Genomic DNA, 13,346 nt, shown 5'->3' with positions numbered 1-13,346 from the left:
GAGGCGCTTCCGGCGGCGACGTCATCAGAGCGCGGCCGGCTTCAGTACGCATGCGCGGTGCCCGCCGGCGGGAGCGGGCTGAGAGGAACGGGCTGAGGAAAACGGGCTGCGGGTGATCCGTGGCGAGCGGCGGAGGGAAGGCGGGAGGGAGGCGGTGGGCAGATGCTGGAGCACGCAGGTGTAGGGCGGTGTGGAGCTGCTGATGTCGTCTCTCCTCCTCAGCAGAGTCTGCCGGTATGACATCTCCTCCGCCTGCACTTCACGCTGCTTTCTGGCACGCTGTTGGATAAACAGGGTTTTCCAGCGGGGTCTGTTTGACTTGGGCCGCTTGTGTTGTCCGAGAGGCAGCTTAAGTGAGCGAAGTGAACTCCTGCTTGTATCACTGTCCAGGCTGGAGTCTGTTTCACATTAGCTCAAGCTCTCCGGTGTTTGGAGTTTTTAGAGGCCGTAGTTTTTATCCTGGTTTTGCTGGATGCTGCTTTCCACGCAGTCTGGAGATGACTGAAAACCTGGTGTTCCATTGGTGGTGTGTGCCTCTATTTTCCAGGGAAAGGGCTGGGGCTGGGGGGTTTTCCTCTCAAATACCTGAACTGAATTGTATTCCAGAAGCAAAAAGCAGAGGCAGGGGAGGGAAGCGCTGCTCACTGACTTACCACATCAAGGGCAGCAGGAGCAAGAGCTGACTGTTTTTAACCGGACTGACAAACACCGCTCCAGTGATGATTCTTCAGGTGTCGCAGGGGAAGGGGGAACATATGGGCAGTGAGCCCCATGGCAGACTCACTCCCAGGAGTTATGTGCATTAATTAATAAACTGTAGCTTTATTCTTTGCACTTATGGCTGTGCTGAAGTCCCTTTGCACTTGGAAGTTCCTGTGACAAAGTCCAGTAAGGAGGTTATGCATTATGTGTTGGGGATTGAGCAGCTGGTCCAAAGGCCTCTCAGACCTCTTTGGGATCCCTGGGGGTTTCTGGAGCTCCCCAGTGCTGTTCACAGGGCTGCAGGGAGTTTCTGTTGTGTCACCATGGATGCTCTGGGCTGTTGGTGGCATGTTCCATCATCTGGTGGGCAGCCAGGGCCCCTCCAGGACCATGAGAAGTCCCCAGGCCCCTCCTGGGTTTGCTCTTTACACCCCCAGATATTGCAGGCATGTTTGGGGTGAAGGGCTGGGCCAGTGGAAGCAGTGCCGGGAGACAGGCTTTGCACAGAGCGAGGGGCTACCTGCAGACATCCCGTAAGCTACCCTGAGCCTCACAGCATGCGTTATGGCCCCTTTGGTGGGCAGCGAGGCCCTTTGTTTGTGTTTGGGTGTGCTCCCAGGCCCCGCATACATCTTGCAGGATGCCACCAAGTTTTCTGTGGGGCTTTCTCCCCTCCCAGAGTTTTTCTGGTGATTTTTGGTGTGCTCCAGGGTCCTCTGTTTTCATTTCTGTATGCCCCAAGGAGTCCTCTGTTTGCATTGCTATCCCTTGATGTTGTTTTTTCTTTTATTGCACCCCAGAGCTCTCCATTTGTTCTTTTGTTTCTGTGACAATACTTTTTCTCCTTTCTGCTCACAGAAGGGCCCTCCCAGTAGCTTTCACCAAGCTGCTCTCAGGAGCTGGGGCACTCCTGCTGCCCCAGCTGTCCCTGAGGAGGCTGCTGCCCAAGGTCTTGTGTTCCTGATCAGCTTCTGCTTTGGTGCCAGATACCAAATAGAAACATACTATAAGGCAGAAAACAGACTGCTCTGGAGCACAGAGATGGCTTTGGAAAAGGTTCTGACAGAACCAGAGGCATTGTCATAGGGATTAGAGAGTTCCTGAAGGGGCCAAAGAGACCAAAGTCATCTTGGGGATGCAATGAGCTCAAAAGGGAATTGAACAAAGTACAGATATCTTCAGGGGACCGGGGATCAAATGGAGGCGTACCAAGTGGTCTTCCCCCTGCACCCACCATGTCTGTGGGTCATCTCCCCTCCTCTCTGTGGGTCTTCAGGATGTCATCTGTGTTGCTTTATTTTTTAAAATCTCTCGACAGCATCTGGTCTGCTCGGACGTGCTGTTTTCTGAGCAGAGCTGCCCCTCTGGCACAGAGCAGCTTTGGGTCTCTGGTGGCCTGCCTTCAGGCCGTCACCTGGGTTGCCGTATTTTTTAAAATCTCTCGCCAGCATCTGTCGACTGGCTGCTGTCACTCCCGCAACGCTGATGCCGCACGCAGACCGACACAGCAGTCCCTGGGGCTTGCTCCAGGGCAAACCCCCCCCCCCCCGTTCGCAGGTTGCCTGTGCTGCTTCTCCTGCCCAGGTAACGGGGTGTGGGGCAGGGACAGAAGCAACCACCCCAATTTTCCGTCCTTTGCGTTCGACCGCCGTGAACGCTCCAGCCGCTCGGGTGCTTTTCGGCACGGCGGCAAGGAAGACCGCTGCCCGGGCTGCGAGGGGGAGAAGGGCAGGGAACCGCGAGCCCCGTGCCCCCAGTAAGCAGTCCCGGCCTTTGGCTGGTCTGAACTGGGCTGAGCCGTCGGTCCCCGCTCCCCCGGCCGGTGCTCGGGAAAGGACCGGCACGCCGCCGCCGCCGGGCGGCCGAAGGTGGGCACTGCAGCTCGGGGGCTGCGAAGGCGCGGCGCCGGCCCCGTCCTCCACGCTGCCGTCCGCCGGTGGCGGCGCTGCGACACCGTGTCGCGATATCGTCCGGCGGCCGAAGCGCGGCGCTGCAGCCCGGCGTTGGCGCGCCGGCTCGGGCCCCTCCGGCGCGCCGTCGGCGGCCGGCGCATGCGCGGTGCCCGGGGGCAGCATGGCGGCGCGCAGGGCGCGGTTCCCGGCGGCCGCGGGCGAGCGCCGGGAGCACCGGGGAGGCGAGCGATCCGCTCCGGCCGGGCGGGGGCGGGGGGTGTCTCCTGCCCAATGCCCGCTGCCCGCCCGGGGGCGGGACGGGACGGGAGGCCGCAAAGCGGCCGCTGCGGCAGGCTCCCGGTCGGCCGGAGGCGAGGCGAAGGCGGGCCGGGGCAGCCCCGGGGAGCTCCCCGGGAGCGGAGGGAAGGGAAGCGGGGGCGGAGCGGGCACCCCCCGGCTCGGCAGAGCCCCCCCTCTCGCAGAGAATGCGGTTGTCCGTTCCTCCCCCGGGGATGCCCCTGACCGCGCCCGCCTCAGGCTGGCGTGGGCTGTCTCTGCCTGGCCTCCCGCTCCTCGTGGTGTGGAGCGCAGAGGGACCGGCGGAGCGCTTACTGCCTGCGGGCAGGAGCTGCTGCAGCTGGAGAGGCCACGGAAAGGTAAAGAAGAAGAAATGGAAGGCCATCCAGCCGGCAGCTGCCTCCCGCTGCATGCAAGAGAGAGGCATGCCTGCCTCTCCAGGTGGGGAAGGATCCCTCTTCGTAGTACACAGCAGGTCAGATCGCCAGCGTGCACCGCACGGTCTGTATGTGTCACCAACAGGGCAGTACGGCCACGCGGTGTGCGAGCGAGCGAGGCTACGTGTCTAGGAAACCTCGTCTTGGAAGAGCTGTGAGACACTTATTCTCTTAGGTGGAGGACAGCCAAGCAGCCAGAGTTACAGAAGGGAGAGGAGAGGAGCAGAAAGAAGCATCTGAGCTGGCAAAGTCTCCTGGCAGCTCCAAGAGTCCTGGGCCCTCAGGGCCCTGTCACTCCTCTTGTGCATCCCGGTCCCTCCCTCCCCCTCTCCTGGTCCTCTCTGTTTCCCATGCTGCTGTGATGTTTGTTTTTTTTTTTTTTTTCTTTCTTCCCTGTACCTCTCCTCTTCTGTCTATTCTCTTGTCCTGCTCCCTCTTCCTTTCTCCCTTTCTCTCTCTTGTTCAACTGCCCCTTTTCTTTTTCTCTCTGTGTTCTTGTCCTGCTCCCTCTGCCTCTTTTTTCCCCACCATTTTTGTCCTGCAGCCAATTGCTGTTTTTTCCTTTTCTATCTCCTTGTCCTGATCTGCATCCATCTCTTCCCCCCCCCCCCCCCGAATTTCCCTGGCCTGTTCCCTGGCATTCTTTTCCTCTCTGCACCTGTACATGCTGCTCTGTGTCCCTGCCTTCCTATCTCTCTTCTTCCTACTTTCTCTCTCTATCCCTTTGTCTTGCTCGCTGTTGCTGTTTGGTTTTTTTAATCTATATTTCACTGTCCCTCTCCTCCTTCCTGTTCATCTCGTACTCTCTCTGACCCTTTGTGCTCCTTCTTGCCCCTTTTTTTATTCATCCTCTGTCTCTCTGCAGGGCTCCTAATACCTCTCTTTCTAAATTCTCCAACCCCCTGTGCTTCTCATGGTCTCTGTCTTTCTCTCTCTCATTGTCATTATTGTTGTCTGTCACTCTGTCTTGCTTCCTGTCCCGTCATTTCTTGCTGTATCCCTTTGTCCCACTCCCTGCCCATATTCATATTCTTCTCTGTCCTGTTGACTGTCTCAGTTTATCTCCATCCTGCTGCTGCCCTGATTTTTCTTTCTCTGCCCAGCTCTCCTTATTGTCTTCCCTGAACTGATCCAAAAATAAGCAAGGCCTGCAGTATATGTTTGGGGATGTAGGGTTAGCACAGGTTATACAGTTTACTGACATAGTCTCATGCCAGTTTGTGGTGAGTGAATAAAGTTGAGTTTTGCAAGGTAAAGGATCCCTGGTGTCCTTTCACTTTAATCCTGACTTGGGAATCAGCAAACCTGAGTTGTCATCCTGAGAAATTGGGACGTGACAGACAGAGACATAGAAAGAAAATTCTAAAAGCAACTGGGTACAGGACATACTAGAATGGATTAAAAAATAAAGACAGCAAACTGGCTAAAAACAGACAAGGAAAGAAAATTTAAAAGAGATGGGGTACAGGACAGACAGGAAAATTAAAAAACAGGGAGTGACATCTTGATAAAAGTAGACATAGAATGGAAATTTTAAAAGCAACAAGATAAACAGGAAAAAAGTTAAAAATAGGGACAGAAAATGAGATGAAAGTACACCTAGAAAAAAGATTTCAAAAGTAGAAGAATTATGAGAGAAAAAATTGAAAAATAGGGACAGTGAACTACATAAAAGTAGACATAGAGAGAAAATTTTAAAAGCAATGCAGTTCATGACAGACAGGAAAATTAAAAAATAGAAACAGTTACTGGATAAAAGACAACATAGAATGACCATTTTAAAAGCACAGCATTAAGGAAATAAAGGAAAAAAATAAAAAATAGGGTCAGTGAGCTAAAACAGAGACATACAAAGTAAATTTAAAAACCAACAGGGTACATGACAGACAAGAAAGAATTAAAAATTCAGCATCAGAGCTCGATAAAAGCAAACGAGTATTTTAAAAGCAACACCACTAAGGAAAGACAAGAAAAAATGAAAAAAATAAGACAGTGAATGGGATAAAAGTGGACATAGAAAGGGCATTTTTAAAAAAAGGATTAAGAAAATAAAGGAAAAAAACTTGAAAAATAAGGACAGCAAACTAAGACACAGACATAGAAAGAAAAATTTAAACGCAAAGGTGTAAAGGACAGACAAGAAAAAAAAATGAAAAAATACAGACAGTGACCTGGATAAGAGAAGACAGAAAATACTAAAAGTGATGGGGTTTAGGGAAACAAAGAAAATAAAATAAAAAATAAGGACAACTAACTAAAACAGAAACATAGAAAGTAAATTTTTGAAGTGATGGGAATTAAGAGAGGAAAAGATTAAAAAACTAGAGACAGGAAACTAGATAAAAGTAGATGTTAAAAAAAATTGAAAATCCAAGGGATGAAGAGAGGAAAGAATTAAAAAATAGGGGCAGTGAACCAAATACACAAAGACATAGACAAAAAATTTAAAAAGTGAGGGTACTAAAGAAATGCAAGAAATAATAAAAAATAAAGACAGTGAACTGGATAAAAGCAGACATAGAAAGGAAATTTAAAAGTGACATGTGAGACGACAGCCAGGAAAGAACTAAAAAATAAGGATAGGCATGTTGATAAAAGTGGTCATGGAAAGAAAACTATAAAAGCAACAAGGTACAGTACAGACAGGAGATGAATTAAAATAGGGACACCAAAGTAGGTAAAAGTAGACATAGAAACAAAATTTTAAAAGCCAAGAGATGAAAACATTAAAAAAAATAGGACAGCAAACTAGAATGGAGATGTAGAAATAAAATCTAAAAAAAAATGCAGCACTAAGGAAGGACAAGAAATAATTCAGAACTAAAAACATTGAACAGGATAAAAGCATACATAGAACATACTAAAAGAAACAAGGACTAGGAAAATAAAAAAAATTAAAAATAGGGACAAACTAAATAAACAGAGACATACAAAGGACATTTTCAAAGCAATGGGCTACATGTCAGGCAGGAAAGAATTAAAAAATAGGGAGAGGGAGCTTGACAAAAGTAGGCACAGAAGAAAAATTTAAAAAACAATGAGGTACAGAACAGACAGGAAAGAACTAAAAATAGGGACAGCCAACTAGATAAAAGTACACATAGAAACAACATTTTAAACCCCAAAGGATTAAGAAAGAATTAAACAATATTGTTGGCAAATGAAAATGCAGAAATGGAAAGAAAATTTTAAAAGTGAGGGCACTAATCAAAAAAACAGCAAACAGGATAAATGTAGGGAAAAAAGACTTAAAAAGCAAGAAGGATTAAGGAAATAAGGAAAAAATTAAGAAATAGTCATGGTGAACTAAAACAGATGTAGAACAAAAATTAAAAAATAGGAACAGCGAACTAAACCAGAGACATAGAAAGAACATTTAAAAAGCAACAGCTTTTAAATGGAAAGACAAGATACAATTTAAAAAAGACAGCAAAGGGAATAAACATAGGCATAGCGAGAACTTATAAAAAGCAGTAGGCATTAGGGAAATAAGGAGAAAAATAATAGCGACACTGAACTAAAAAGAAGTAGAGAAATTTTTAAAAGCAATGGCACTAAGGAAAACCAAGGGGGAAAAAAAAAAAAAGACTGTGAACGAGTTAAAAGTAGAAAATTTTAAAAGCCAAGGGATTAAGAGCAGCAAGAACTAAAAAAATAGCATCAGCAAACTAAAACACAGACATAGACAGAAAACTTTAAAAGCAAGGGCACTAAGACAAGAAATAATTAAAAAATACAGTGAACAGAATAAAACTAGGCAGAACATTTTAAAAGCAACAGGGATTAAGGAAATAAGGAAAAAATTAAGAAATACCCACAGCAAACTAAAATGAGGTTACACAAGAGGAAAAACTTAAAATACAAAAAAGTGGATAGGTTAAAGTAGACATAGAAAGAAACTGTAAAAAGCGATAGGGTACAGGACAGACAGGAAAGTATTAAAAAAATAAAGATAGCGAACTAAAACTGAGACATAGAAAGGAAATTTTAAAAGCTATGTGGTACAGGACAGAGATGAAAAAATTAAAAAAAGACAGTGAACTAGATAAAGGCAGACAGAATATTTTCAAACAGGGCAGCAGACAGGAAAACATTAAGAAATAAGGACAGCAACACAATAAAAGTTGACACGGAAAAAAAATTAAGTGATGCCATTAAAGAAATGCAAGAAAAAATTACAAACTAAAGATAGGGTGAAAAATAGAGACACATATAAAGTAAATTTTAAAAAGCAACAGGCTACACGACAGAGACAAACGAATTAAAAAATGGGGACAGCTAACTAAATAAACAGACATAGGAAGAAAATTTAAAAGGCAACAAGCTACATGACAGACAGGAATAACTTAAAGACAGTGAACATGTTAAAGTAGACATAGAAAGAAAAGGCAAAAAGCAACAGGGTACACAACAGTGAGGAAAATTAAAAAATAGTGATACACAGCTTGATAAAAGTAGACATAGAAGGAAAATTTAAGAAGTGATTGGGTACAGGACAGAAAAAAATTTAAACAACAGCCACAATGAACTAAAACTGAGAAATATAAAGGAAATTCAAAAGTGATGGGGCACAGGACAGAGAGGAAAAAATTAAAAAATAAAGACAGTGAACTGGATAAGAGTAGACATAGAAAGCAAATTTTAAAAGCAACAGGGTACACAACAGACAGGAAATAATTAAAAAATAGCAATAGGCAGCTTCATAAAAGTAGACGTAGCATCATGGTTTAACCCTGGCTGGCAACTAAGTACCATACAGGGGCTCACTTAACTCCCCTACAGTGGGATGGGGGGAGAATCAGGAAGGTAAATGTGAGAAACTCATGGGTTGATATAAAAAGTTTAATAATTAAAAAGACATTTTTTAAAAGAGCTGTAAGAGAAAAAAAAACAAAACAAAACAGAGAGAGAGGAAAAGAATACCCAAGAAAAACAAGCAATGCAAATGAAAACAATTGCTCACCAACTGACCGATGCCCAGCCAGTCCCAAGCAAGTGGGTACAGGACAGAGAGGGAGGAATTAAAATAAAGGGTCAGGGAGACAGGGGAAGACAGAAATTAAATTTAAAAAGTAACAGCATACAAGGGAGTGTGGAAAAAATAAAAAACAGGGAGAAGCAGCTGGTTAGAGAGAGACATATTAAAAATTTAAAAGACAACAGGGTACTGGGCAGAGTTGGTAGAAGAATAAGTTTTGAGGAGCCATACACGTAGGTGGGCAGGCAGAGAGGGAGGCAGGCAGACATCTAAAGAAGGATGTCAGAGATGGGCCAGGACATAGAGGAGAGGACGTGCGACTCACCACAGCTCCTGATGCCGGCAGGAGACCTTCACCGCCGCGACGCTTCTCTCTCTGCCTCTGCCCCTTCCTCCTCCCCAGTGCCGGCTGCCCGACCCTCACCCGCTCGGCAGCACGCAGCGGACACCTCAACGCTTCTCATCCACGAGGCTTCCCCGACACGTGGCAGCTCTGCGTGAGGCTGGGGACAGCTCAGAGGGATCCTTCCTTGCCACAGGGACTGGCCGGTCCTCGCTGGAGGCATCTGCAAGCAGGACCCCCTTGGATTCCCTCCCCAGCCAGTTCCCCCCCAGGCAGACTTGCCCAGGCAGCCCCCTTTATAGCTGGAGCCCCTTCACACAGCAGGACCAGCCCCATCCTCAGCCTCACTGGCCACACCTGGGGATGCCCCAGCTCCAGCTGGAGCTACCCCAGTCCCAGCTGGAGCTACCCCAATCCCAGCTGGAGCTACCCCAATCCCAGCTGGAGCCCATCAGAACAGGGGCCATTGCCAAAGCCACACAGCACATCACCCCGACCCCTGCACCTGCCCACATCCAGGGACACAGAGGAGGCAGGAAAATTCATTAATGCACATAAGAAATCCTGGCGGTGAGTTGGCTACAAGGCTCAGTGCCCAAAGGTAGCAGGATGGGGGGATAAAAGGGAAGAGAAAAGCAGGAGGAAGGACAGAGGGACACAGAGGTGCGAGACAGGGAGCCAGAAAATGGGATGCTGGGAACAAGAGAGGGATGAGGAGCAAGAAAAGGGTGGAGAGAGAGAAGAGCGGAGAGACTGAGCAAAACAACAGGGATGGAGATGGAGGAATAAATAATAGGAAGCTGGGGAGAAGGGGAAGGGACTGGCAGGACAAGAAGATAGAGACAGGACAAGGGACAGGGAAAAATTCTGAAGTGATAGGGGAGAAGAAACAGCAAGAACTAGAAAACAGAAATAGGGGGCCAGGTGGATGTAGAAAAATTTTGAAAAGCAACAGCATACAAAAAACATCGGCAAGAACTAACAAATAGGCACAGGGAGATAGAAAGAAGGAGATACGGAACGAAAATGTAAGAAGTGACAGGGTACAGGACAGAGAGGGAAGAGTTAAGAACTAGAGACAGGGAGCTGGATAGAGGGAGACATAGAAAGAAAATTTTGAAAGCAACAGGATACAAGAATCAAAAAGTAGGTACACAGAGCTGCATAGAGGGAGATGTAAGAACAAAATTTGAAAAGCAACAGGGTATAAGAAACACAGGTGAGAAATTAAAATAAGGTCAGGGAGACCGAGAGAGGGAAAGGTAGCAAGAAAATTTAAAAAGCAACTGGGTTTAAGAAACATGCAAGAATTTAAATAGGGATGGAGAGGTAGAAAGGAAGTTTCAGAGATGATGGCATAAAAGAAACATAGGCAAGATTTTAAAAATAGGGACAGGGAGGCTGATAGAAGGAAACTGTGGTGGGTTGATCTTGGCTGGCTGATGGGTGCCCACCAAGCCACTCTATCATCCCCCCTCCTCAACAAGACAGGAGGGTAAGAAATACAACAGAAAAGCATGTGGGTCAAGATAAGGACAAAGAGATCACTCACCCATTACTGTCACAGGCAAAACAGACTCGACTTGGGGAAATTAATTTATTGTCAATCAAAATCAGAGTATGATAATGAGAAATATGAACAAACCTGAAAAACACCTTCCGCTCACCCCTCTCTTTTTTTCCTGGGCCCATCTTCACTCCTGACTTCTCTACCTTCTCCTGCTGAGCAGCACAGGCGGAGAGGGAGCAATGGGGTGCAGTCAGTTCATCACAAGTTGTCTCTGCTGCTCCTTCCTCCTTCACACTCTTCTGTTCCAGTGTGGGGTCATTCCCATGGGGCTGCAGGTCCTGCCAGAAAACCTGCTCCAGTGTGGGCTCCTCTCCACAGTGTCACAGCCTCCTTCAGGTACATCCACCTGCTCTAGCGTGGGGTCCTCCATCGGCTGCAGGGTGCATATCTACTCCGCCATGGACCTCCATGGGCTGCAGGGGGACACCTGTGTCACCGTGGTCTTCCCCACGGGCTGCAGGGGAATCTCTGCTTTGGCACCTGGATCACCTCCTCCCTTTCCTTCTTCACTGACCTTGGTGTCTGCGGGGCTGCTTCACACTCACATTGTCTCTATCACAGCTTCTGCACAGCATTTTTTTAGCCCTTCTTAAATATCACAGAGGTGCTACCAGCATTGCTGGTTGGCTCAGCTTTGGCCAGTAGCAGATCCATCTTGGAGCTGGAACTGGCTATGCCCCAACATGGGGGCAAGTCCTGGTGTCTTCTCACAGAACCCACCCCTGCAGCCCCTGCCCACTCCCCTGCCCCAGCTTGCCACACAAACCCACTACAACAGTGATCAGCTATGGGCCAGAGAGGGGGGGATTGAAAAATAGGGAAAGGGAGACAGAGAGAGGTGGGGCAGGGGGGGAATAGCAATGGGCTACAGGACGGAGAGGAGGAACTAATAAAAAGGGAGAGGGTACCAGACAGAGAGATGGAGAAAAACAAAGATTAGTGATGGGTCACAGGGCAGAAGGAGGAATTAAAAAAGGGGACAGGGAGGTGGAAAAGAGAGAGACTGAAAAATACCAAAAACATTGATAATCTAAAGGGGAGAGAGAGGGAAAATAAAGAATAGGGACAGGGATCCAGACAGAGAGAGAATGATAAAGACAAAAAAAAAAAAAGGCTATGGGACAGTGAGGGAAGAAGTTAAAACATAGGGACAGGGACCTGGAACAAGAGAATCTAAGAAAGTAAAAGTGTATCTAGAATACAGGGCAGAGAAAGGAATTTAAAAATAGAGACACAGCATCAGACAGGTGAGCGTAGTGGGAATTGTGAAGGGCTAAAGGGCAGGCAGGGAGGAATTAACAAGATTGGGGTAGGAAGACAGACAGAGAAAGACAAAGTAGTGATGGGCTGCAGGGCAGAGACAGGATGAAAAAAAACCAGAGGGATGGGACAGGACAGAATTGCAGAGAGAAAAAGAAAATGGAGAGGCAGAACAACAGAGAAAGAGGGGGACTTGGAGAATACGAGAGGGAGAGGTGCAGGAAGCAAAAAAAAAGAATGACAGCAGTGAGAGAAAGAGAAGGTGGGGGCAGGGAGCGACCGGGATGCAGAAGAGGGGTGACACAGCCCCAGGGGTCCAGGACTCACTGTACCTCCCGCTCTTGGAGCTGCTGGGAGAATTTGACAGTTCAGACACATCTGTCTCTCTCTCTCCCTCTCCCTTCCTCCTGTGTAGCTCCGGTCACTTGACTGTCATCCACCTAAGAGAATAGATTGGTGTCTTAGAGCTCTTACAATATGAGGCTTCCTGGAAACACAGCCTCGCATGCGCACACACGACATGGCTGTACTGTGCTTTTGCTTATGCGTACAGACCCTGCGGTGCACGTTGGCGATCAGATCTGCTGAGGAGTACGCTGAGAGGGATCCTTCCTCGCCTGGAGAGGCAGGCAGTCTCCCGTCTGCAGCTGCTGGCTGTATTTTATTCCTCAGCAGCTCTACCTTTCCGTGGCCTCTCCAGCTGCAGCAGCTCCTGCCCGCAGGCAGTAAGCGCTCCGCCGGTCCCTCTGCGCTCCACACCACGAGGAGCGGGAGGCCAGGCAGAGACAGCCCACGCCAGCCTGAGGCGGGCGCGGTCAGGGGCATCCCCGGGGGAGGAACGGACAACCGCATCCTCTGCGAGAGGGGGGGCTCTGCCGAGCCGGGGGGTGCCCGCTCCGCCCCCGCTTCCCTTCCCTCCGCTCCCGGGGAGCTCCCCGGGGCTGCCCCGGCCCGCCTTCGCCTCGCCTCCGGCCGACCGGGAGCCTGCCGCAGCGGCCGCTTTGCGGCCTCCCGTCCCGTCCCGCCCCCGGGCGGGCAGCGGGCATTGGGCAGGAGACACCCCCCGCCCCCGCCCGGCCGGAGCGGATCGCTCGCCTCCCCGGTGCTCCCGGCGCTCGCCCGCGGCCGCCGGGACCCGCGCCCTGCGCGCCGCCATGCTGCCCCCGGGCACCGCGCATGCGCCGGCCGCCGACGGCGCGCCGGAGGGGCCCGAGCCGGCGCGCCAACGCCGGGCTGCAGCGCCGCGCTTCGGCCGCCGGACGATATCGCGACACGGTGTCGCAGCGCCGCCACCGGCGGACGGCAGCGTGGAGGACGGGGCCGGCGCCGCGCCTTCGCAGCCCCCGAGCTGCAGTGCCCACCTTCGGCCGCCCGGCGGCGGCGGCGTGACGGTCCTTTCCCGAGCACCGGCCGGGGGAGCGGGGACCGACGGCTCAGCCCAGTTCAGACCAGCCAAAGGCCGGGACTGCTTACTGGGGGCACGGGGCTCGCGGTTCCCTGCCCTTCTCCCCCTCGCAGCCCGGGCAGCGGTCTTCCTTGCCGCCGTGCCGAAAAGCACCCGAGCGGCTGGAGCGTTCACGGCGGTCGAACGCAAAGGACGGAAAATTGGGGTGGTTGCTTCTGTCCCTGCCCCACACCCCGTTACCTGGGCAGGAGAAGCAGCACAGTCAACCTGCCAACGGGGGGGGGGGGGGTTTGCCCTGGAGCAAGCCCCAGGGACTGCTGTGTCGGTCTGCGTGCGGCATCAGCGTTGCGGGAGTGACAGCAGCCAGTCGACAGATGCTGGCGAGAGATTTTAAAAAATACGGCAACCCAGGTGACGGCCTGAAGGCAGGCCACCAGAGACCCAAAGCTGCTCTGTGCCAGA

At 50.0% G+C, this 13,346-nt stretch overlaps 2 protein-coding genes and 1 long non-coding RNA gene across 3 annotated transcripts; 2 read left to right on the top strand and 1 right to left on the bottom strand.

Moving 5' to 3' along the window:
* The first annotated feature begins 87 nt into the window (after positions 1-87).
* LOC115350506 lies at positions 88-834 on the top strand. Its single transcript, XR_003926470.1, has 2 exons — positions 88-526; positions 607-834. It is a non-coding gene; the product is annotated as an uncharacterized LOC115350506 (long non-coding RNA).
* A 1,941-nt stretch (positions 835-2,775) lies between these two features.
* On the top strand, positions 2,776-4,202 carry LOC121233769 (translation initiation factor IF-2-like). Its single transcript, XM_041128544.1, has 3 exons — positions 2,776-3,366; positions 3,504-3,572; positions 4,194-4,202. The coding sequence occupies exons 1-3, from the start codon at positions 2,776-2,778 to the stop codon at positions 4,200-4,202; spliced, it is 669 nt and encodes a 222-aa protein (XP_040984478.1).
* Positions 4,203-11,625: 7,423 nt separating this feature from the next.
* Positions 11,626-12,706, bottom strand: LOC115350453 (circumsporozoite protein-like). Its single transcript, XM_030036099.2, has 2 exons — positions 12,097-12,706; positions 11,626-11,919 (listed from the first exon to the last, which is right to left on the bottom strand). The coding sequence occupies exon 1, from the start codon at positions 12,633-12,635 to the stop codon at positions 12,141-12,143; it is 495 nt and encodes a 164-aa protein (XP_029891959.1). The 5' UTR covers positions 12,636-12,706; the 3' UTR covers positions 11,626-11,919; positions 12,097-12,140.
* Positions 12,707-13,346: the final 640 nt, after the last annotated feature.

This window comes from Aquila chrysaetos, chromosome 13 (assembly GCF_900496995.4).
Source record: "Aquila chrysaetos chrysaetos chromosome 13, bAquChr1.4, whole genome shotgun sequence".
NCBI classification, from domain to species: domain Eukaryota; kingdom Metazoa; phylum Chordata; class Aves; order Accipitriformes; family Accipitridae; genus Aquila; species Aquila chrysaetos.
Note: the sequence above shows the minus strand (reverse complement) of the source record. Positions and strands in the feature narration are given on the sequence as shown.